Below are 25254 nucleotides of genomic sequence, written 5' to 3'. Positions count from 1 at the left end.
GCTGACGGAATTTTTATTACTCATCGGAGATCACAAGTATATCAAACTGCTAACCGTCTCTATCTTGCCATACTTAAATTCCAAATGTTGTGGTATGTTTCCACTGCCATTCTTTACTACCAAATGAGGAGGTATTTAATTGCGACATATTTTTTTTTAGTAAATTTTGCTAGAATGTGGACAATTTTCTGATGATATACTATGTAACAACGCGGTGTGACACATAAACTTAAGTATGTTTTAAACTTTTAGTCCTCCGAAAAATAATTATTTACCTCTCATTTCATGACAAGAATAAAAAAACACAACAATAATAAATTTAAGTTTATTTAAATACAAATATCAATATATACAGGGTGCACAATCAAAAAAGGAAGGTAAAATAACTTTTTAAAAATCCGTAAGAGATCACCATACTCTTTTTAATTTTTTATCTTTTCTCCGTGCTTTCTCTTTACCAAAACAAAAAATATATAAACGTCCTACATATTGCACAATAACGAAACATAAATTTATATTTCGCCGCTCTTCTACATACTATAAATTAACCCTCATTTCGTTCACCACTCACACCCGACACTCACGCCCCCTACAAAACAGTTCCTTTTTTCTTCGTGTTTATTCTTCTTTTCATTGAGCTTATAAAGGCACCAAACCGTTTCTAGTCGTCGGATTTCTCGCCATGTAAATTTCCATGTCATGGTCCGTCCAATTATCTGAATTATCGCAATAATTATTAAGCGTGTGCGTTGATCCGGCGATGCTATAACGACTTCCGGGACGATGATGATCCCTGGATCGGGATCTGGGTCTGGAACGTCTCGTAGAGGAATTTACCGAATGAGTAGGACCATGATGTGCTATTCTACTCATTCGTTCCGATTGCATCGCCAACGATTGTCTTGATTGTCTTAAATCTAGAATAAATAAATAAATATTGTAGCAATTATAAAAAATGGAACGAAAAGGCATTTTTATGTTGTTGTATTGCAATATGTGGTTATAAAAGCTTGGTGATCAATTGATGATTATTTTATGAACAAGAAAGTGCTGTATGAATAAATTTATGATTCAATGGGACTATTGACTCTTATTGTTTTTGATGCATATTTTATGTTGAAAAAAAAGTAAATAGTCCCATTTCTATAATAGAATTTTGTGCGAAATTGATTTGTTAGCAAATTCTCTACATGTTGCGTTAATAGGCTACGTTCAAGACAAAAAATTCTCAATGCATTTTATTATTCGGTGCACGAAATTGTTCAACCCACTTTGCGGATGTGGTACGTGAAACGCATCTATTATTTTTTTAACCCGGAATTTAAAACAGTGAGTCCGTTCTAACGCATGTTAATGATCTGCGCATGAACTTAGTGACACCACACAGAAAAATGTAAAATAACAAACAAAGAAACCTATTTTATTTGGTTGTTGTTCCCTTAAGACTAGTATTTTCTAAGTGTCTCCCAATCTCCGACTGACTCGGCTAGAAAACAAAAATATTTTGCTTATTTAAATCTAAACTTATCAAATTCGGGATCTGTTGATGTTTAAAGGTGGCGTGATGTGTAAAAAAGTTGTGCATACCTTGCCTTGAAGCCAGTAAATTACTTGGAAATGCGTTAGACGCCATAAATCTCCCTGAGGAGAAGCTGTGCTGGGATTGACCATCTGCAATTGATCGTGGTTTGTTACCTTTGGAACTGAAATGTGATCGAAGATCATCTTGGAGTGAAGATGGTTGATCGACGGCGTACATTCGTGGTCTTTGGGTGCTATGTGTGCTGTATCCAGATATTTGATCCCAATCCTAAAATAAAATTATAATTTTTATTAACTCAATAATCGCATTTATAATAAAAATGTATACTTTGCTATTATTGAAAGCTCCTAAAGTTGGAAGTGATGACAAAGGTCCTCCCGGACTGGCAGTAGAACAACAATTGACCGGAAGTCCGGCGATGGGAATTCCTCCTTTTAGGTTAAGTTTCTGTTGCTGGAGTTCGCGAAGTTTCTTCGACCTCCTTCTCGAAGCGACGACGAACACAATCACCGCAATAACGATCGTCCCGCATATGGCGGCACTTGCAGATATGGTGATCTTGTCCATATTGGAGGACATGGAAGTAACTGTACGTACTTCGCGGCATTGAGAGTAGGGGACGGAGTCTGGAGTGATGTTTATGTCTTCCAAAGAGACTACACAAACAACCATACATTCCTAAATCAAAGGAAAAGTGTTATAATTAACAAATTCATCTTGAAATTGTAAAGATGTTTGATTGGTTGTAAATTGCTTGGAAAGATACGTTTAAATTATAATTAATTGGGACAGCGTGCAATAAAACTTTAATAGCATTCTCCTCACCTGAGATGGAACGTTCTTTATTTTAAATTCACGCTCGCTCGCTTCTAATGGTGGACCTTGTTTAAAACTTTTATCGCCAAATAATCTATACAAAACTCTAAATCCTAAGATATTAACGGTTTCGGAATTCCATTTTATAACAACAGAATTATCTTGTCTAAAAGCGTCTTTTACTATAACTTCATTTTCGTCACTTTTTCCTTTATTAAAACTAGTTACCAAAGAAGGTCTATAACTCGATTGACTTCTCCATGGCGGAGATGTACCTTTTGTAATTGATTTAGTGACTTTGGTTGTTGTGGCTGTGGTTAATTCGGATGTAGTCGTTTGTGCAGCTGTTGTGGTGGAAGTTTGAGTGGTTTGAGTTACGCTTGTGGTTGTTGTATTAGGAAATTTCGTTGTGGTTACGGTTGTTGTAGCGGTAGTGGTTCCTTGAGTTCTAAACGGTCGTGGATTACTGACAGCTTCTCCTAATTCAACGATAACCGGAGTTGCCACACCTAAAGCATCGTTACCACAAGTTAATTCTTCAGGTGCTATGCTATAAAATCCTCTATCTCTGAATTGTGGGGGACTTCCACAAAATTGCGGATTTCGTTCTCGACTGGTTACTTGGAGATCAGCATTTCTTATCCAATCTATAACCCAGGATAACCTACAATCGCAATGCAAAAATCTTCCTCCTAAACTAAGTCCCCTGAGTGTTCCGTTAAGATGTGATAATGCTGCAAAGGGAATTGTTGGCAGCGGGTTTCCGTCTAAAGCTAATAAAGTTATCGAGGGATTTCCTTGAAAAGCATTTGTTGGTAAATCCGTAAGAAGATTGTATCCGATATCTAAAACTCTTAATTCCGTTAATGTTTTTACTGCGTTTGTTGGAAAATCAGCAATTAAATTCGTCAATAAACTCAGTGAACTTAATGTCGATTTAATTCCAAAGAAAGCGTTGTCATCTAATGTTTGAATCACATTTCGTTCTAAATTTAAAGCCGTCAAAGCGTCTAACCCATCAAAAGTTAATAAACCACCAGGTCCTGGTAATTCTTTAATACTGTTATGAGATAAATCAAGAAAAGCTAAAGTTTGTAATCCCCTAATTGCATCAGGAATCTCTTTTTGTCTAGTTCCTTTCAAGTTTAAATTTTTTAATGATAGCTCCAATCCATTAAAACAATTTTTATGTAACGTTACATTATTGTCAGATAATTTCAACGTTGTTAATTTCGTTAAAGTTATGAAAGTATCTTCTTGTATTTCCGTTATCCTATTATGTGATAAATCTAAAAGTTGAAGATTTTGTAAATATTTTAAACTTTCAACCGGCACCTCAGTTAAATCGTTATCTTGCAAATTTAAATTTTTTAAGTGCAATTCTTGACCAGCGAAAGCATTTGGAGCAACCGTTCTTATTTTACAGCCTGATAACTGAAGACTATGTATCCTGAGATTTGCAAGTTCCGTCTTCTTCAAAACACCAACCGTAGAGTTGTTCACGTAAAGAAGGTCTATAGCAGTGTCTGTCGCGTACTTTTGAAGCGCTAACAACACTCTTTGCCACTCAACTATGTCACATTGCACTGAGAGTTCGCGAGCTAAATTATACGAACACAAACATGGTGAATGAAGGTCTGCTAATTGCATATCTCTTTGCCAAGGACATTCACTGTTGACGGCTTGAAATATAGCTGCTGTCGTTACGAGGAGTTGGAGAATCTTCATTTCTAAGAAAAAAAAGAAAAAGTTATTTATTTATTCATCAGTTGGCATTTTATTTTTTTAAATTATTCGTAGAATTTAAATAATGTTATGAAATAATCAAGGTTAATCATGAAAATAATGTAAGGAGATTGTACGTTTTGTAAAAAAATTATGTTTATTATGGTCATGCTTATAAACTATGAAAATTAAGTTGTAATAACGCGATTTAATTTGAGTACATTTATGAGACTTTCACGGCATGATTATTCATAAACAACGGTAAAATCTTCTAAAGAAATGAGGTAAGAATTGTATAGAATAGGTGAGAATTGTAGATGGAATAATAGAAAAATATAATGTATGCATCAAGAAAAAACGTTAAAATTATGATGGAAAAGCTAAAGAAAAATTAATTGTGAAATCTTGAGAGAGCACGAAAATATTTGATTTCGTAAAAATAAAAAGAAATCTAAGAAAAGATCAGGTAAAGTAAATTTCAAAAATTAATGTAAATAAAAACAGCTTCAAGTTTGTTGTTACGATTAAAAAAGACATTTATATCTTAAATCAAAGTAAAATGACTCAGTTTTAGGATGGGATGTAAACATAATGGGAGTTTGGAGTAATGGAACTATACTAGCTTATAAAGGTCACTTTAAAATAGAGTTAAATTATTTAATTTGTAGATTAGAGACGTTTGTAAGATAGTTAGTTACTAAAATGCTACGTTCGAGCGTTGTTTATGATTTAATTTTTAATACAAAAATTGTAGATTGGTGGTCTTTAAAATAAGGCAAAAGGTATTATATTCATAAACTTAACTAATTCGCAGACATAAAGCAATTCCTGACAATAAATAGCTCGTTAATAAGCCGGAATTCATTCTTCCCATCCTCAAGTTTGGTCTTTTCAGCGTTATTATGACCCTTATTATGGAATATCATAATATTCCATCCTCAAATCAATAGATTTCATAAACATTATGGTGATGAACTGCCGCAATGAATGTAACTGTCGATGTTATCCGAAACTGATAAAAATTGTATGGCTGCGTTAGTCTTGTTAAAAAACTTTCGATAGCGATGATGTTGGTCGTCTCTTAATTGTCTATGTCTCCGCACCCCTCTAACCACGGGTAGTATAAGGGTGTTGTAAATGATTAACTTTGTTTTCCTACTCATGGTACGGCTGGAAATTTGTTTGCTCAACATATTATAGCATTTATTGTCCAACGCTAGATACACAAAAATTTTCAGTGCCGATTGCAGGATCCTTTCCGAACTCGTGAATGTTACGCACCGAGCTAGTTATTGGCATGACCTTTGCTTTCTGTTAATTTATTTGTAGGCCATAGCCAAAACTGAAGCTATCAGTGCTGTGTAAATTTCGCAGGGGCAGACTTTGGGCGACGATTATTTCTTATCATGCCTCTGGTACCTATGTTTGCATCCCTAACCATCTATTCCGCATCCGTTATTATTCCAGCAGGCCTATCAATTTTCTTGGGATGTTGAGGCTATGTAGGTCATCACATAATTTGACTCATATGATGCTGTCATAAGCAGCCCTGGAAGTCGATGAACATATGAAATGTGTCGATGTTGGGTCATCATTATACAGCTTTTACGTATAAGGAAGCAATTGAAGAACTCTTTGTATGCTGTTCTTAAGTAATACTTTCTTATGGCAGATGGCCGTCTATTCTCGCCTTACTTGCTTGTATTTTTTTTTGTAACTGATAAGTCAGTTGAGCTCCTCTCCATTTGTGAAATTCCTCAGGGATTTGGTCGCTGTCAGGCGACTTATTATTTCATCATTCTTGAAAGCCCGTTCCTCATCATTTACTCTCCTTTGATTGTCCACGGCCATGTCAGCTTTTGCATTCCCGTTTAGCACTGATCAACATACCGGGTCCACTTATTTAATATTAAGTTGTGTCCAACAAAACATTCTCATCTTTATCCTTACACAACGAGGTTCTGTGTTTAAGCATTTTTTTTTTGCTGCCCAAAGTTTTCCAGCTCCCTATCTGTCTCTTTCCTCCTCGAGGTTCTGCGTTCTATGAGCCTATTTCTCCTGATTTCTCGCCTCTTTGTTTTCATCGTCATTTCTCCTCACACTCCTCCGCACCATTTTGTTATAGGCGCTAATTTTCCGTGTTGTTGCTCTACCACAGTTAGTGTCAAATCAGTCACTTCATTTCTATTGTTTATGTGGAGCTATAAGTTCTGAGCTCTCCTACATTTTTCTCATCTTTCCCATCCTGCAGCAGTTCGGTGTTGAATCTAGGTATTATTTCTCTTTTCAATTTTTTCGTATCCAATATTCTAGCCCTTATGCAGAAAGGCAGGAAATAGACCAAGTTATTGTTTGCTCCTCTGCAGCTCTTTGCGCTTGTTTGAGCAATAAGAACTAAAAACTGAATGTGAATAGTCCTAAACTTTTGTTTTCTTTGTTCTCATAGACTACGCAGAATTTAGATCAACGTGTAGTATTTAGAGTTTAGTGACATTTTTTCTACCCATAAACTCTGAACGATACTCTCCATTAGTAGTAAATTGTAGTAATTGGTTCCACTGTCTAGAAATTAGATATAGTATACATAGTAATTAGTAATCGAGTAGTTGATTCCGTTATATACAGCTTTCAATTAGATCCAGCATCTAGTGGTGGTTTCCACTATCTAGTGTATGATTTAAATGGAAGATCCAACAATATGTCATAATTAAATGATTATTAATCCAGGAAAAGTATAACAAATTATGAAATAGTTGTTTTACAAGGAATTCTTTTTCCAAAAAATATTCTTTGCAGTAATATCATCAAGTTCCCAAGCTTGTGTAATCAAGTATACTACCAGAAGGCCTCTGGCCAGGATCTAGTGTTTATTTTATTATTGCTAACTTAATACTACTCTACTTATTACTTATTCTTCTTGCTGTTTTTTCTAATTATCTCTATTTATGGAATCACTTCTCTTCCCTACTTTCCCATATATTATATCGTTTCTGTAATATTCCTGTAGCATTCAGCTTTTCCATTTTTTAATTTCTTACTGACATGCTCCAGTTCTCCCACTGTTATATGTTCTGTATCTATCCCTTCTTCACTTCCTTCTTGAAAATCAAATTCATCTAGCAAATATTCTATGTGACTGCTGACTTTGAAAGTTAATGAATCAGTCTGGTTTCAGATTAAAATTGCAGGTCTAAAAATTGCTAATTGATAGCAAACCACCAAGTAAACAAAAAGCCCACGTTTGCAGTTTCACATTTGTTAATTACTAACAAATTATTAATGAGTCGAAGGGTAAAGTTTTATAGAGCGATTACTTGAGAATCGCTGGTTTTAATTCACTGTTTATTAATTCTAAGACAAAAACTTTTCAAATAATTCTTGAAAAGACACAAAAATTATACTTTCAGTCAGATAAAAATTAAAAGAACTACAAATCGACTAGTTCCTGTTCCTAATTTTAATCTCACTGGTAACTCTTAACTGGTAACTTAATAGTTTATATAATAATTAATATTATAATAAGATTCTACTTTAATAATACAAAATAATGCGAATTAATTAGTAATCGAAATATTTGTTTCTAGATAAGTCGACTTACTTTTAACTCATTTCTCACCTTAATGAAAGACCTACTTTATGCATTTAATCTAGCTCAGACGATTCAAATCAGTTTTAATCACCGAATAATTTCTCCTACTAAGTAAATAATTGTTAATTACCTGTTCAATCCTTGTCGAATCTAATTAAATATTTCAATAAGTTTCTTAATAATATTTTCACTTTACAGTTACGTTCACTTGGTTAACTAGATTTAAATTTAATCGTTTCACTATGATTTACGATAGAAAAATAATCATAGAATGTCCTTGAAAATACATAAGAAGTTTTTAAACACTGAATGAACATTCTGACCTGTTGAAGTCTAAAGGCCGACTGCGTGCAGCCAGCAGGATTTCTTGGCTCATCTTCGATGATAGCAGGAGTAGGAAACCTGCTCCAAGGCGGGCATAGCGTTTAGCCCCATGTATCTTCTAAGGAATTTTGTGTCCGTTTTTTTGTTTGCTTTGGTAATGAGGTAATCTTTTTAACTTGCGGTGGTCTTTGTGTAGGGAGTCAACAGGTTTGAAAATTTTAATGCCGGACTATCCATTATTCTTGAGCTTAATTACAGCGTTGTTGGGATGGTCTTAAAATGGAATATGTTACGTCGAATATCTCGTTACTATACAATGAATTTTCTCGATTAGGTGATAATGATATTGTGGCATTTACCTCGATAATGATGAGGGTATTTTTATTTTTTTGGATAAATAGGAAGCTAACTTTATATGGATTTAGATCATTTGAAAGCTAATTCTTTTGTGTTTCTTAAAAGAAATTTTAATAGATACATAGACAATCAATTACTGGTAGCTTTCTATTAAATAAGACCATGACGAATATGACCGGAAGAAAGTTAGTGATGTCGCAAGGTGTAATAGATAAAATTGATCAATTATTTCGTATAAAACACCCTGTTTTATTGCGTAAAATTGCATTGATTCGAAATGGAGATAGTTCGGATTTGGAGTTTTTATAATTACTTCCACGTGAAGGTAAACGAGATCAGAGCATTCGCTCGCTATTGCTTACGGTGTTGAAGCAGGAAAGTAATAAAGTTTAGATTTTCAAGGAAAAATCAACAAACAGTATTACTTTATTTATGCGTTAACCTGATTTTATGGGTTGTGTTGAGTCTTATATTACTCACTTTCCGTTAGGGTGTATAATTTACCGTCTTAAATCCTAATTAAAACTTTATTAATGATTGTATGTATACAGTACACGTCTATCCGGTTGAAATTTGCAAATAAACTGCCTCTTTGTTGTACACCTTCACAATAGAATATTAAACCGGTAAAAAAGAAACAGTTTTGTTTTTCCATAAGCGTTCCATTTCTCGTTATCAAAAGTTATTCCAAGCAATTACCACCATTTAGTTAAGCTATGCGCTTATTTTCTTTTTTTTAAAACGCTTTCACTAATTCCTTTTAGGTTTCTACAACTAGAAAAATCTCATTGTTTCACTTAACGATCGTATTTTTCTTTTGTGGTCACGATATCGTTGTTTCTTGATCAATAAATTTTGTCAGACCGTTTACTTTCGACGGCCCCCACGCAAATTCTCACGATTCGCAATTCTTAATTAATATCACGATTCAAGAATTCCGCTCCCAGTTTCGTTCGATGCAATTTGATATAATTCGGTATAAATGATCGTGCAAAAACGGGAGATTCGTCTTCTTCTTTTAGGCACTTTTTCTTACATCGTACGGTATTACCAAAAAATCTGAGAAGTACCGTTTATTGGTCAGCAAGTTGACCGGAACTTGGGCACGGTCCGAACGCGGCAAGAATGTATGATTTCTGACCTCATCGACCTTTTGCTGCACTCCCGTGTCCCGATTTCGCAATCGAACTCATCCTTTTGTTGTCTCGGTGAATGTCAGCGAGGAGGTTTATTGGTATTGGCACAGGTGCGCCCATTTCTAAATGTTAAGCGCGCTGTGTTTATGCCATTGGGAATATTATTGACCCAGATGCAAGAATCTAAGTGGGAAATGGTCGTCGTCAAACTGGAGCGATGTTCCATAATGCTTTCGTAACGGAGCAACAATGAGAGAAATCTGTTAGCAAAACCAGGTGATTCCCAAGAAGAACAACAAAAAGAAAAATGTAGTACAAGTTACCGGAGAGTTTCCTCGATTGCATAATATCAAAACATTTTGGCGAAAAGATTTCCCACTCGATTGGTCAATGTATTGTTTTTGGAAAAAAAAATCTTTCACGATATATAATCGTTTTAGAAAACTTTTCAAAAAATAGAGGTTAATGCGGATATTGCAAAATTACATCTAAACATCATGACATTTTGAAATTAATTAAAAGCAATTATAAATTTTCATTCCTCCATCATATCAACAACCTATAATTGATTAATGAAGACTATGTGTTAAAGTACGTAATAACGTCTTTTCAATTTATATCAAAAATCGTTTATTGCAAGCACGTTTTATAAGTTACCACATCTTCATTTCATTTGCTAGATTAAAGAAAAGCAAATGCCGTGGTTTATCTTTATAAAGATAAACAGTAACATGCAATACAGCTGTCGTCATGCCAATTCTCGTACAGTTAAAGCTATTATAGCTTCAAACCGGGATTGTTAGGAATCTCTACTTCCTATCGTGCTTTTCTAGTGATGAGCATTCAAATCGTAACCAAGAAGAAGCTCGAAAAAATACTGTTACGTGACCGTTCTTCGAGTAACTTGCCGTTGCGCCAACAAGGTCATGGTTTCATTTGTAATCAGGTGGGGCTCGTAAAGAATTTTATTTTCTTGCACCTAGCGCGAAATACCCAACCCAATCAATTTATACGCAATTATTTATTAATTAAATAAAATTATTTAAACCAACCTGATTTTTTGGTCCAAATGACGGCATGAATTTACACTCCCATAATTGAATCTGCAAGTGTACAAAAACATAAGAGAAAGGACAAATAACATTTTTACATCGTTTTTCTTGTTTATAAGATGTGTTAGATGTCTATCGGATTGCTCAATCCGGTTTACGTAAAAAGAATTGATAGCTTCTGAGGTGGCTCATATTGCTTAATCCGAAAATCTTAAGTCAACAATCGTGTCAAATCAAAATCCGATTATTCAACTCCGGTTTTAAAAATGTCAAGTTTAGAACAGGATATCTTTTTAATCTTAGGTAGTAGATGTGATAGTGACCCAGTGCAACAGCTTTCACTCGTCAGCTATATTTTAAAAATAAACTAGCGGGCATCTTCAATTAACTTTGGGTCGAGAACAATCTCGTTAAGATAGAGCCGTGTCCAGTCACGTTACAATAACCTCGACTCGCCAGACCGATACGGCTTACCCACTTCTTTTAAAGGTTAAACTTACTTTGGATTAACTTCTAGAATCTAAGTTAGATACGCTATGAATTGTTTTCTACTTTGATAACAGTTATTTTATGTAATCATTGTATTATAGCTTTTTTCTTTTTTAGAATAGGTCAATGTTTATCCTTGATTTATATATTTTTATTTACTTTTGCAGTTGGTGGTTTGAAAGTAAACAGAAAATAGTGAATTTATGATATTAAAAAGAAACGGTTGCTGAGTTTAACGGCATTTTCAAGAGTTAATGGTTACGTTTTATCAGGTATTTTTAGCAAATCTAGATCCTTTTGCCAGTTAAAAGATCTTGGTTATCAATGATTTTAGCGTTTAATTTCTGGTGTTTGTATCTAGCATCAATTTTTGTTTGATAGGTTTTTAACTAATACAGAAACCAATTACTAAAACTATACAGAAACTACAGGATATTCATCTGGTTCATCTCTATTCATCTAACTCTTACAAAAACTGCATTGCCTGAATTTGCATTTATATTGTCAACTTTTTGTAAATAATTTCGAGTTCACTCTTTGTGTTTAAACTATGTGGATAAAGTTGATACACTAGTTTCTAAACAGGAATAGATTTTTTTTTGATTGGTGAGTCTGATGTGTTGTGTCGCAAAATTCCTTTTGATGGAGAATCAGAAATAACTTGGATGGACCACGTAGATGACGATTAAGACTAGGTTAAAAGTACAAAATCAATCATTAGGAGATTTCGCTTTTTTTCGATACTTGGCTATCCACGCATTAAATTGTGTGGCAATAGAACGATGTGATCAAGTAAGACTTATGCATGGATCATCAACTCGTTGTGGCCAGTGTAGTATTGCAATAAAACTTAATCAAACTAAACGGAGCTTCACACATGCAAAGTTAGGTTGTGATTACTGGCAGAAAGAAATTGTTATCTAGAAGATAATAAATAGCTACAAGTCCATCCTTCTATCTATATAAAATATATTTTTAAGTTGTCTTTGTTCTGATCTTAATCTGATATATCTTATCGTTAGTAGAACAAGTAGAATAATTCTGCTTTGTCTTAATAAGATTTCGGAACTTAGTATAACACAATTTTACGATGACCATCCTGCATTGTAACTGAGTGTAATTATGGTCATAACATATTCATCCACTAAATCTGTGCTGCTCATTGCCACGTGATATCTCCCATAGGGCGAGATCAAGGAAAGTGAAGGATTTTGTTTTTGTGCATAAAACACCTTACGATAGTTAGAGGTATAATTTCATGACTTGTTGATGGAATACTAATCATATTATCTTGCCAATGCAAAATATTATCTTATTTTCTATTATTATCTAAAGCAGGATAATAAGGGGGACAATTTTTAGTACGACTTTTTCCGTTATTATCAAAATAAAGCACACAGAAAAAGTCAGTATTTCAAAAATCAGCGACCATCTGCTCGACCTGTTTCTTTTTAACTCCTCAGTCAGTGTAATATAAGCTTCTTCTGCATTCAGAAAGGCTGGATAATAATCATCCTGCATTGATTAAGTAAATTTGCTTAGTAGTTCGGGTTTTGGATGTAAATTCGAAAAATTGATTGTGGGAACATACAATTCTTAACTCTTGTATGCGCAAAACACAAATTCGTGGTAAATTATACTATATTACATATATTATTTATCAGCCATATTTATAAATGCTAAGAATGCTAAAATAAATTTGTATGAACTAAATTTCAATCTCTCCGAATCGCTGGAATTTACTCAGGTTGTTGATTTTTCTCCTCTTCTTCTTCTTTTTGTTAACTTAAGACTTTTTCCTGTATAAAAAAGTATAATATGTGCTCCATCATAATCCATCTTGTGATGTTGATGTCAAGCTTTCGGTAGTCTTGTTGGGCGTCTTAACGCTGCTGGTTTCCCTTCTTTCGTAATTTTCACCAATTGGTGCTCCACCATCTTATTAACTAACATAGTCTCTCTAATGATTTCTCTAATCAGACAAAGTCATTGGTCTCGCACCTTGAGTTTAGCTGAAGTTATTTGCAGCATCAGGTAAAATCGCGAAGTGATTGTTTTTTTTTACACAAATCATCATAAGGTCACGTAATTAATTCGTCTCTAAGTTTCCATTACAAGGTTTTGAGTTCTCCTTCTTCGTTTAGTCTGTCTCCATATTAAACTCATAATTTAACCCTGGTTAAGTACAAACCTGACATATAGTCTTTCTAGGACAGCAAATCGTCATAATCTTTATGAGCAATTGTCTCAACAATAGGATAAGGGGAAACAAAATTTTTATTTATTTTTATCAAATTCCACTATCTCACAAATATAAATTAAACCCGGTCATATTCACCAGGATCAACAAATTGAGTAAAAATGTTTATGACTCACAATTCCATTACCTTGACAATTTACGTAGTGCAAAACTTTTAACGTTTTGTAATGTCATTAGGCATCACTAGGATTGAGATAAAAAGAATAAAGATCTTCCCCTACATCATTTCAAAATATCTAACATTAAATAGAATACTACAGGCTGCTTTTTGAACATAAGATCAATCAGAGAAAAAATTCTAGGAATATTGCTTTACTTCTTTACCTATAATAACAGCCAAGAGTGTATTTATTGATTTGATGATATTTTTTTAATGAAGCTAACTAATACAGGACAATTGTCCCAAAAAAAAACAAAGAGATAATGACAACGTAGTGACTACTTCTTTTCTAACTTATTTAGGTTTTCATATTCACTATGAAGACATCGAATTAAGATCACCACCAATATTTATTGTACGCATATAGATAACTGTGCCAGATTTCAATATGGATCTTAAAAATCTTAACAAAAGCTAAAATGTTTCCAAAGAAGCTTCATTCAGATCTCTGAGGAAAGTGATTGCGACCAAAGTATTGAGTATCTAACATAACTTATCGTAAGATTGCTGCATAAAATATCTTCTAAAGTCTGCTCGTTTCTAAATAGTTGACACTTACTATAAGGTCTCCCATAGAAACAAACATGTCATGATTTACTTCTAACATGTTCCTGATATTATAGAATTAACAACTGGATCATAGAAGATCAAGTTTTTCCTCGGATATCCATCTAATTCTTTGTTTAGCCATATTTAGACACCAATATTTTGGCGTGTACCTTTCAGTCACGAGACTGCTGTTTTTGTTTAAGTAAAACTGTTGGTTTTAATTCTAAAAATTCTCATATTAAGTATCCGAATGTAGCAGGTGTTACAAAACCCTCTCCTTTTGAATCTGATGATATTCCTCCAAATTTGGAGAACACAACTGATGACGATATCGGCTGTGACATTAGAGATCTTCGAGAATCTGAAGGCATCGATAAACTTAATTATGAACATTCTAATTTTCTGCCGGTTCTATATGATCAAGCTGTACTAAACGATTTGATCAAGGATTTAGGTTAATCTAAAGAAAAATGTGAACTGCTAGGTTCACGACTAAAAGAGAGAAATCTGCTTGCTTCTGCAACACTTCTCTTGGTATAGACATTGAGAGAAATCGTTGACTGAGTTTTCTGCCCATTGGAAGTTGTTTATTGATCCCTGTAAGAGGAATTTGATAACAGTTGTGCTGCATAACTATTGCTCATTCCGTACCTACACTTAAAGGAATTATATGACAATGTTAAAACTATTCTTGAAGCTATTAAATATAAATAGCACAAATGGAATATATGTGGAGATTTGAAAATTTCTGGCATGATTCTTGGACAATAGTCGGCTTTTACAAAATACCCATGTTTTATATGTTTATGAGATAGCAACACCTCTTTTTTGTAGATCTGTGTTATAGATGTTTAATTTCCTTTTAAATAGACTTTTTTTTAATATTTGAGCCCAAATAGATATAGGAGACCAGCAACATATTTATATAATTATTTAGCTTATATTTTGTATCAACGTGAACATTTTTTCGACAACACTTCCACCTCTTCGGGAATGATTATATTATTAGTTTGTCTTTTATATTATTTTCGATGCAGTCATCATTTTCCGCTCTCAATTTATAATTGGCATCGCAATTTACTGCAATTCCATTAATATTAAACATATACTAGACCGAGCTTCTATTTGATCTTATTGAATGAAATTGCATCGAAAAAATATGTATATATTTTATTAGATGCAAGTTAGATGCAAATTGGACTGATGTCAAATCCCTTTTTAACACAACTAATGGTATTAGTTACACCTTGTTACATCACAAATTCCTTCTTACCACTATATAAATTGGAATAGCGTAAAGCAATTAAATTTTGGATCGATGAATTATCGTTGCGATATTTTCAATATCTAAATGATTTTGTATGATTTCAATGAGATTGTATGACATGGTGAGATTTGATTTTTAAGTTTAGAATGTTGAAACAAAAAAATTATAATGAATCTCTCTTCTGATCTTAAAGTTATTCGAGTATAATTACTTTTTACAACAAGTGTGGAAAAAATCTTTGGAGTACCATTGGATGTAGCGTATGTCAGAAAGGGTCTAGTTGGGGTTGTAAGGATTATTTAGAAAATTTAATCCACTTAAATTCTACCAATTGAAGCAAATTTATGATGTGACTTTTTTTTTGAAAACCATTAACTTTCTTTTTTCGCACAACAGTGTAGTTTTTAAAACGTAATACAATTTCTCAAACCAACAATCGTGGACGCTAATAACAGAAAACAGTACAAACACTGTGTTATTGCGAAAAACCAGTTATCCCATGATTAAATATTTGAGCAACTGTCGACAGATTTTAAACGTAGCGAGAGAAACGTATTGGAAAAAAGTCTTCTTAAGAAAATAGATTGCGTAACGAAGACGAGGGCGAAGTCGCCGGAGAACGTTTTTCGCATTTCTTGAAAAAAGCCTTGACATTTCGCTTAGGTTCTTTATCATTGCAAATGAAGAGTATAAAACATCCTGTATACAGTTAACGAATTCCTTATAGGCACGCGCTTTGTTCAACCATTTTATTGATGAAGTAAGAAGAAAGATAACGTTTATTTTACTGTTGTAATCAAAGGATTTTATTATTCTATTTGTTTTATGTGTCAAACAGATGGTGTTAAATACATACTTTTTTGGTTTAAACAAAAAATATGTACAAAATAAAATATGAAATTAGATTTAGAGGACGATTGTAATAATTTTTTTGCTCTACTGTAAAAGAAGATATATGAATAAACCACCAGATGACGAACGGTTTGGTTCCGTTCCGTTACAAGTCAACGAACGCTTGCGTTTTTAGCATGTTAATCAGTGTGTGGATTGAGTTTGGGGGGGCCTCCTGTTGAATTTCTCGCATCCTTTCATTCCCTAACCTGATTCAGAAAGACGCCAACCTGTTGCGCAAGGCCAGTGGGTACCACTTGTTCACGACCACTGACCCAACAATCCTGCTGACTCAATACCTTATGTGTGTCAGTGGTGAATCGTTTGGTCTTGGATGCGGAAAGAAAATTAATTGGAAACGGAACGGTACAAGACCATGATTGATTGTTTTATTCTTTTTCCAAACTCATTATAGAATTAACTAATTATTATTTATAGGATTGGCCGTTAATATTTCCTTTAATTTCAATTATAAGATGGGAAAGTTGTGTAACGCAACGATACATTTCGCTACACGACATAAACAAAGGAAAAGTGTCTGGCGTAGAGAAATTTTTCCGTCCTAATGTCAGGGCACTTTACGTTATGATGTAACATTGACGTGGGACAAAATAGGAAGTTTGCACATAGCATATCCGTGTGAAATTTACTCTTTTGTGGGAATCTACTCCCTTCGGTTACAACAGGATTCGTTTTCCTGTATTATTTCCTTTTATTATCGTATTAAACACCATTCTTAGTTAGCCTTAGTAAACATAAACGCACAGCAATAAACTTCTTAAGCTGATTTAAAGAAATTTGCACGTCCGTAATACTTTTCCTCGCAATCTAGGTTAGGTTCGTTTTCTTTTTCGATCGACTTCGTTTTCTCGAGTATTTCTTATAATCATCAATCGTTTAGCAAATTTCTCTAAAAGTACTTAGAGAGAGATCAAGATTACCAGAACAACATGGGTTGGGTTTTTTATTAGCGAATAATATTTTATTCGTTTCTTCAATAATAAATCAGTTGAAGGGGTCGATGTAAACGGTCGATTGTTGTTCTCATCCGACCTTTTAAAGACGTACAGTTACTACCTAACATTTAAAGTGTCGACGTTTAGCATAGCGAAAAGTTGATAAACAAGGTGACTCACGTTTGCTGTAAACGTGATAGTTAAACTTTTACCCACGTGAGTTTAAAATCACCATATAACGGTGCATTTAGCAATTAATTTTTTTTGCTTTTCAATAATTCATCAAGGAAAGTTGCAGTTAAACTCGTGCGATTGCAATCGCATGAAAAACGTGAAAAGGCTACGCGTTGTGCTCTTTGCACTCTTCAATTTACATTTTACAATGATAAACTTTTTTTCAATCTTCGTTTATTGTTGCATAAAGATCCTTTCAAATTGAAAGTGTTTCTTCATCTACAATATGAGCAGTGTGAGCGTTCTTAACGTCCTCCCATTTCTAATTTCGGGCGTGTCTACGAGCTTTTATGCAATACAATTCAAAAACTGATTTATTAAACTCGTCGTTTTGTTGTACTTTCACCAGAGGCCGTAGAATTCTGGATAATTTACCACAGTTAACCCATATCCTATAATTACTCATTTAAAAGCCGTCGGCCAATTCGTTTGGGTCGGTAAACACCATTGCGAAATTTTATTATCGACTTTATTGTTATAAGCGCGTGCATTTAAACTTTTTTATATTTAAAGCCCTATAACTGAAAAATACGAAACCAGAAAATTTATTCCTTTCAAGATTCGTATTTTAACACTATTCATGCTTTGTCATGTAAATTACGTTTTAAGATATTTGCATAGATCTAACTAAGGAAAAAATAATGAGAATGTACGAGCCATTAATTTCTTTATTTAAAGAATAGTTAAATAAGACTATATCTCAAATTACATAAATAGGAGAAAGCTGAGTTGTGTTATAAATTATTTATTTTAGTATGGATGAAGTGAATGGAATCATTAAATCAACAATAATTCTATTTATGCAAACTTAAATACCATTGATTGATATTCGCAGGTTGGGCGTTAAATACCAGAAATAATAATTACAATTAATTACAACAATAGTTATATGGTAGTGTAAAATGTTTACAAAACAATTTTGATTAAGATTTTATTTATAATTTTAATGAACTTCTACTCCGATACGCTTCAGCCTTTAATATAGCGACCCCTTGATATAGTTTACCCCCAATTAACTATATTGTACTTTCTCAGAACATGGAAGAGTGGCTAACTATGGCTCTTATTCGTGCAATAACCAACTTAGAAGATGCAATTAAAGTGCATTGAAATCGAAATTAAAATGCTTTTTACTAGAAATTGAATACTCTTATTAAATCGATGTATTCTAGTTTAGATAAGAGAATTGAAAATATAATCAATTGTTATGTAAATATGATATGTTAAAATATTGGCATACTTTCAAAGGTAAGGAAATAATCAACCATAATTACTTAAATATGTACGTTGAATACGAGGCATGCAATAAAGTATCCCTTCTATGATCGAAACGTGATCTTTATTTTTATTTTCAAAATTGGTTCTTTCGAGTATTTCTTGATCTCGACGATAAGCTCTAATGCTTTTTCGAGAAGCCCGTTGAAACCATTTCATGAATCATTTTACCGTTAGGAATAGATTTTGAAGCTGTTTGATGGCATTGAACCATATCATTTTCAGTATTGCGTGGACCCATTATGACAATAGATCGTTGGTTTGTCATATTTTGTATTCTGTTTACGACACAGAATCTCGAATGAAATAGATGGGTTATGTGACCAAATATCGAAGGCAAGCAACAAGTACACCAAGAGTCAGAACCAAATCGGACATTTTTCGGGTTTTGGATTTTTTAGTTATGATATTGTCCAACACTTTTATGGTGTGAAAATTTCTGTGGCTCGTTGATCTGTAATACCTAGATAGCTCGATGATGAACTTACTTGTAAGCTTGATAACAGTTATCTTTCCGGGGTGCCTTCTCATTCAATTGACATATCCAGCAATGAAAAGAAGCCTTGTTTCACCATAACCTGCTGAAAGTTAATACGACCAACCTAGGAAATTACAGGCTGATTAGCTTGTCATGTTACTCGTCACTAAAATAATTACCAACTGGCTGACTGTCAAATTAGATCAATACCAACAGCCCGAGCATGCCGAGTCCTGATCTGGGACACACGATCACCTTCAAACTCTAAAAAGTCTAATCGAGAAATCGATCGAATACAATAAACCGTTAGGCTTGTTGTTGGTGGACTACGAAAAAGCATTCGATACCATCAATCAGCAGGTAATGTTGAAATCCCTAAAATCCTCTGAAATCGATACATCACAACGATCAAACACATATATGAGAACACTACAGCTTGTGTTAGGCTTCATAAAGATACTAACAACTTCAGCATAGACGAAGGTTTCTCCAAAATTATTTAACAATTTGCGACTTACGCATAAATATAAATGGCGAAAATCTGAACCACCTGCGATATACAGATGATATTGTTCTCCTATCGGACTGCATACAGAAAGTGCAGACAATATTACAAAGACGGAGCACGGTCCCTGAACAAATAGGATTGAAAATCAACGTCTCAAGAATCCAAGTGATGACAAACCTGGTAATTGGCGGTGGATTATATATTTCCGAAAAACAAATGGAAGGAACAATTACGTGCAAGTACCTGGGTCATGAAATACATATAAGCCGTGATAACCAAACAAGTGAACTTACTAGACGAATAGATGCCGCCTATGGACAACTTAAATTCGTTTTCAAAAGCGCACTTCCGATATGTTTGAAGAGAAAGGTCTCCAATCAATGTGTACTCTCTGTTTTCACGTATTAAGCAGAGAGCCTGACAATAATGAAGCAAATAAAATTAGAATCGCACAAAGAGCAATGGAAAGTTCAATGTTGGGGATATCTCTGAGAGGCAAAATACGGAACGCCGAAGTAGGAGACCGAACAAAAGTCACTGGGCTAAACGGGGTATATACGGGGTACACTGCAAGGCTGAATAACCAATAATATTATGGAATAGAGACCACCACCAAGGAACGATGCTTTTAGAAACAGAGGACGCCCTCCAACCAGATGGCATGACGATTTAAAACGTTATCCACACTAACTGGATGCAAATTCCTCATGGTAGTGAGTTATGAAAGCAAACAAGGGAAGTCTACATCCAGCAGTGGTCTTTATAGGTTGGGTAATAATGATGATAATGACTCTAGATATTACCTTTTCTACCAAAATTGTACCCATGTTATAAAGATCTCGTGAAAGCGAAATGTAAGCGTTATGCTGAATACAATAACAGAATGATGCAGAAAAAGCGTTCAAGAATTTATTAGGTCACACAGCAAAATGTATGTCGAATCAAGTAGATGTTTTTGATTAGCCGAAATGCCAAGAAGTTTGATAAGTCATTTAAGTTGTATTTAATTTCTAAATGAGGTTATGACACTGCTTCGGGGTTAAATTAGTAATACTAGGAATAAAACTTATATTATATTTGGGCCTTTGATATCTACGGAAGATTAGCCAAGTAAAGCTTGTGTTAGTTGTCTTCTATTCGCTTCGAATAAGCATTATTATTCTTGAAGATTAAAACAACTCAAAAGAGATAGAAAAAAAAATTTCAAATTGAACAGAAATGTCGAAATTTAATGATTCAACAATTTCTATGTTAAAACATAAAAAGGAAGGGAGATGGAAGTACTTATTATCAAAAATTTCGTTGCTAACCCAAGTCAACATAATCCATTAAACAGATTAACGTGTTTAGCCAAGCTAACATCTAAAATGAAAAATATTCAAACTTGAAGATATCACATAACCGATTCTAAACAATATTTTACTGCTAACTCAACCCAACTCCAAAACAAAAATCCCATTTTAAAATGCGTTTTATGTTCGTAAATTTATACATGTGAATAATTTGCACACCATCAATGTGACAAGAAGGGTCACTTCTTATGGGTCTATATACGACAACAAATTTGCAGTAATTCTAAATGGATTTTAAGTCTTTCTATCATCGAGGCACGATGATCATATCATTTATTGCATGTTTTAGCCGTATTTTTTTTTTCATTTCAATTTTTTATAACAATCCTTAAAGAGTAGGAATCTTTACTTATTTTGATGATTTGAACGGTGTTAATGGGTAGTTGAAAACTGTGTGTTAATTACTGTTGTAATGGTGTAACTTAAGATCCTTAAGATTCTATATAATTTTCTACGGAAATGTAGTACTCTATTATGCCACACTGAAATAAGTAAAATACTCTGAATATGCCTTTTATTTTTCTGTCGTGCTTTTCGTTTCTTCGATATTATATGTATCACATTTCAACATCGTTTTTAGTCGTCCATATAGTTTCTCTTTAAGTCAATCCTCCATCTACAACTTCAACATTCTTCAAAGCCTTATTTTACTACCACTCTTAACGTCGCCGTCGTTTCTGACATTTGTCAACATCTGGGATTGATCATGACCCTTAAATATTTTTAATACAGTCTTTCATATCTTTCAAGGCCATTAATCAACATCATCCTAGCATCTATCCATATCCTATTTAGACGTATCTTAACATACCTTTCAAGATTGTCTTTACTGTCACTGAAAGTAATTATTCTTTACATTATCTTTGGCATTTCTCCACATCAATCCTCGCTGTACGTGATTTCAACCACAAAATATCTCAAGGTTATCCCCTATCACCATCCTTTCATCCATTCATTTATTAAAGTCGTCCCAAGCATTCCAATAAATGTGTGATTGCATTCCTTACCTTTTTTGCTATCTCTTCACATTAATAAGCAGTATTTATAGATATTATTCATTCTCTTTAAGACATTTGACATTATCAGAATAAACTAGTTCTACCACTTTCAATTTGTACTCTCATACCTAGTCTTTCTCTCAATATAGTATATAATATTTTTTAACATTATTTCTCGCTAACATTGAATTATGTAGTGTACGCATATCCATCCTTAATAAATTCGTTTCGACTCACTTTCAGGATTTTCGTTCAATATCTTTTGGAGTTAATTCTGACTAATTTAATTTTTGTTCCAGATACCTAATAAGGTTATCCCTCAACTTCCTTAAGTTAGTTTCTGAAAATCTCTCCTTAATTTGTGATTACTTCAAAAGAAATAAAACTAGAAACTTCCGGGTTATGCCAGGCATCTATTAAAATAATGTGAGATATTATTTCGGATGTCATGTTGCAACCTTCTTCATCTCTGTCGTAAAATAATAATAAGGTTGTTTTTAATATCTCTCGAGATTTATCCCTACCTCGCTGATCATCGGTCTGAACAGCTATCAAGGTCATTTTTACCCTAATTTTGTTCTAGTCATTTTCTATTCATCTTCTAATCATCTTAATCACTCTCAACATCATCCCAAATCATTCTTCAACATAATCTCGAACATCTGATAACCTCAGTTCTGATTTATCATAACATTACCCCCTTTTATTCAGAATACTATATTACATAATTTGATAATTTCATATTAACACAGTGTTGTATAAACTAGATATCAAAAAAGAGATATTGATCAGCATAAAAGAAAATTTGTTCTGAAATGTAGCAAAGAAAAACCTTAAATCTGCATTAAGATCGATAGAACTTGCTGACTAAAAAAAGTAAACTAAGTTTAAAATTGTGAAGTGCGACGAACTTATAACACACTCCAACATGCGCATTCATAATTCTGTTGACGTGCTTCCCAAACAAAACTTACGTGTCACTTGAAGTTTCTCCATCAAAGTTACAGTCATGTGAGTGACATTTACTCTATATTTTGATCGATTCGTAACTCCAGGAAATACGCAGATAAAGTTTAACCTAACCAGTAAACTGAATTGCATAAAATGGAGTTCGAAACGCATAACGCATAAAATAAATCTATCTAATTATTATATACTATGTACTTTGTGTTATCAATTCATCTTAACTTTCAACTTTCCATCGAATCATAAATAAATTTTCTGTAGAGAAATTGAAATTTCTTCAATCTATATTCCTTTTCCTTTTCACTTAGTTCAAGAACTATCACGAAAACTTCTCATTTAGTTCATCCAAGTAATTTGCTAAGGCGGTAATATATTCCGTAGGCAGAGCTCAATTTCTCCTCCTATTAACCGAAGGACCTACTTGCACTTTAGTTGCGACAAACAGGAAATGCTAAACAACCGCTTCCTAAGCTGGTTTGAAAACAGTTTTCACTTAATGTTTTGCCTTTTTTGTTTGTCACTGTAAACCGAAGACTTTTATCTGCGTAATAATAATTTGATTTAGCGCCGTTTTACCAACAGAAGCATCGGAATCCGTTCCATTTGTCGCATGAAAGAAAACGGTTACGACGAAGACGTACCGATTGCTACAACTACCGGCAAACGATACCGTAACTTTAACCGTTGGAATTGTCGACCACATCTCGTGAACTACTTTAATATACGTGAACTTCGGTTGCTTGGTGTAATTGATTGTTATTTTTTTTGTTAGTTTAAGTTAACAATGTAACTTAAAGTAATTCATTCTACGTTAAGTAATTATTAAATAGGTGTGAATTAAGTGATAATTACTTCAAATTTCAGTTTCCTGTTACGAAAGAGATTTTGATAATGATTTTTGTTGAAGGTCGTTGTTTTTTTTTGTAGGTAAATAACAGTAAGGTTCTATTATAACTGTATCGTTCGTGTGGATGCACAAGATAATCATCGGATTAACAGATTTATTAATTGAAAATTGTAGCGGTTTCAACGGTTGATGCATAACGTTGCATTGTGATACGCTTTATAAATTGTTCTCAAATTAATTCCCTTTATTAAATGTATTTAATTCTAACTGTATTGAAGAAACGATAATTTATTTTTGTTTTAAAAAAATTATCTTGTTATAACGAGATGGTAGGGTATTTATAATCAAAGAGTTATTGTTAGAGATGAGATTGATGGACGTTACTTTGTAAACGTTACATATTGAAGGACGGAGTCATTAATCACGGTGTCGCGATTAAAGTCCATTCAAAAAATAAAGATTTCCGGAACAATTTGAATACAAACACGTTGATTGTTTTAGTGTTAAACGGAAAGAAATTAACGAGTTTAATACCCGTATTATCTTGTCTATTGGAACGTCGATCGTGATGTAAAATGTACAAGTTAAATACTTAGCTTTCAAGGTATTTCGTACACGCCCATGTAGAGTATCTTTCGCAAGAATACAAGATGAGGTTATTTTTTGTATTATGTAGTCATTCAAGAATGTGATTGTTACCTCATCTTATTAAATATTAATATTAATACATTTATGTAGGTATTTGAGTTATTTAAACTTACCTTTTTATAAAAAAAATTTTAATTTATTATTCCATAAAACAACACTTAAAGATCAAGAGAACCACTAAAAGTCACTTTGAAATATCGCGATACTCAAACGTTCATAACTGAGAGCGTTCGAAAGGTGCCTAACAGTGTCTTAGACGACTTCCACAATCATACTGGCACATTTCTTCGATACCACCTGCTACCATCCGTTAGTACCACTACGCCGGGTACTGTCTATAAGACAAAACCTCGCGATTCAGACGAAGAGATCCAACACTTAACAGTAAAATAAGAAATACGCCTTGTACTAATTACTTTCAATTTGTAATTTGGCAAATTGCACCCGTGCCACGACAACAACAAATTTATCCTTGTTTTTTCACCTAATTTACAAGCTAATATCTTCGTTGTCTTTAGAAATAGCGAAATATTAAATAAACCACTAGAAAGCCTGATCTTTTCTTCATTTAAAACATTTTCAGCTAAAATAAGCTTTATCAATTTGAAAAGTACACACTTTGAGCTGTCGAAATTTGAGTATCTATCGGCATCGGCTGAAAATCATGCCTAATAAATTATTTGCCCATAATTGCAGTTTTTGAGGGGAATATCGACTCGGAGCCTGCAATATATCTTAACTGACATTTTTGTTTAAACTGGCATTTAAATACTGGCAAATTCTCTTAACCGAAAAAAAAAATTCGAACGGTTCTAAATCAGTCTAATGCAATAC

The 25254-nt window shown here is 33.5% G+C and overlaps 3 protein-coding genes across 7 annotated transcripts in view; 2 read left to right on the top strand and 1 right to left on the bottom strand.

The window, feature by feature from the left end:
- LOC111414051 (G-protein coupled receptor 158 smog) overlaps positions 1 to 25254 on the top strand; it is a 97061-nt gene that overhangs the window by 4315 nt on the left and 67492 nt on the right. The gene's annotated exons all lie outside the window — the stretch shown is intronic.
- The window catches only part of LOC111414031 (RAB3 GTPase activating protein subunit 1), a 41540-nt gene that overhangs the window by 5767 nt on the left and 10519 nt on the right, over positions 1 to 25254 (top strand). The window lies entirely within an intron of this gene.
- LOC111414032 (leucine-rich repeat and fibronectin type-III domain-containing protein hattifattener) lies at positions 310 to 24703 on the bottom strand. Of its 5 annotated transcripts, none has more exons than XM_023045184.2 (6): positions 24534 to 24703; positions 10543 to 10593; positions 2369 to 4089; positions 1871 to 2221; positions 1588 to 1810; positions 310 to 917 (listed from the first exon to the last, which is right to left on the bottom strand). In XM_023045184.2, exons 3-6 carry the CDS (start codon positions 4085 to 4087, stop codon positions 640 to 642), a joined length of 2571 nt encoding a protein of 856 aa, XP_022900952.2. In that variant the 5' UTR covers positions 4088 to 4089; positions 10543 to 10593; positions 24534 to 24703; the 3' UTR covers positions 310 to 639. The 5 variants fall into 5 exon arrangements, with proteins under 5 accessions (XP_022900952.2, XP_022900953.2, XP_022900954.2 ...); XM_023045187.2 differs by lacking the exons at positions 10543 to 10593; positions 24534 to 24703 and adding exons at positions 1416 to 1486; positions 7804 to 8025 and having other exon boundaries at positions 711 to 917; XM_023045185.2 differs by lacking the exon at positions 10543 to 10593.

The sequence above is a fragment of the Onthophagus taurus genome, chromosome 6, assembly GCF_036711975.1.
Source record: "Onthophagus taurus isolate NC chromosome 6, IU_Otau_3.0, whole genome shotgun sequence".
In the NCBI taxonomy this organism is placed as follows: domain Eukaryota; kingdom Metazoa; phylum Arthropoda; class Insecta; order Coleoptera; family Scarabaeidae; genus Onthophagus; species Onthophagus taurus.
This window is presented reverse-complemented; position numbering and strand designations above follow the sequence as displayed.